Source organism: Penaeus monodon, chromosome 33 (assembly GCF_015228065.2).
Source record: "Penaeus monodon isolate SGIC_2016 chromosome 33, NSTDA_Pmon_1, whole genome shotgun sequence".
Taxonomy (NCBI): Eukaryota; Metazoa; Arthropoda; class Malacostraca; order Decapoda; family Penaeidae; genus Penaeus; species Penaeus monodon.
In genome coordinates, this window is record NC_051418.1 from 4459404 (window position 1) to 4459923 (window position 520).

At 73.1% G+C, this 520-nt stretch overlaps 1 protein-coding gene across 1 annotated transcript in view; it reads right to left on the reverse strand.

Moving 5' to 3' along the window:
- LOC119594222 (zinc finger protein 350-like) overlaps positions 1 to 520 on the reverse strand; it is a 92480-nt gene that overhangs the window by 731 nt on the left and 91229 nt on the right. Inside the window, exon 4 of the mRNA XM_037943292.1 lies at positions 15 to 442. Coding sequence (XP_037799220.1) covers positions 15 to 442 — 428 coding nt within the window. The remainder of the gene's footprint in view (positions 1 to 14; positions 443 to 520) is intronic.

The window sequence follows — 520 nt, forward strand, 5'->3', positions numbered from 1 at the left end:
TGCAGGTGGTAGGCGGGCGGCGGCGCGGGCGGCGGGGAGTGCGGGGAGTGCGGGGGCGCGTGGGGGAGAGGGTGCGGGTGCGGGAGCGCGTGGTGGTACTCGAGGGCCGCGTGCGGCGCGTGCGGCGAGGGCGGCGTGTGCGGGGGCGAGTACTCGGCTACGCGAGCGGTGGACAGGTCGAGAATGGCGTGGGCGGTGCTGAGGTCCTCGGGCGGGCGGTCGTAGAGCGCCGGCGGCCGCGTGGTGAGGTTGATGGGCTCCTCAGGCGGGTCGGGCCGCGCGTCGTACTGCGGGCACAGCGGCGCCAGCGACACCAGGCCGCCCGGAGACAGCCCGCCCAGGCTCTCCGTGGGCGTCAGGGCCCGGCCGTGGGCGTCGGGCGAGGGCGTCAGAGGGAGGGCGACGGGCCCGGGGGGGCTGTAGCCGCGTCCGTCTCCATACCCTGGGGGGGAGAGAGAAACACTGTATTTAGTTTGGTGGCGGATGATTTAACGATAATACAGCAGCTGCAACAACTGTG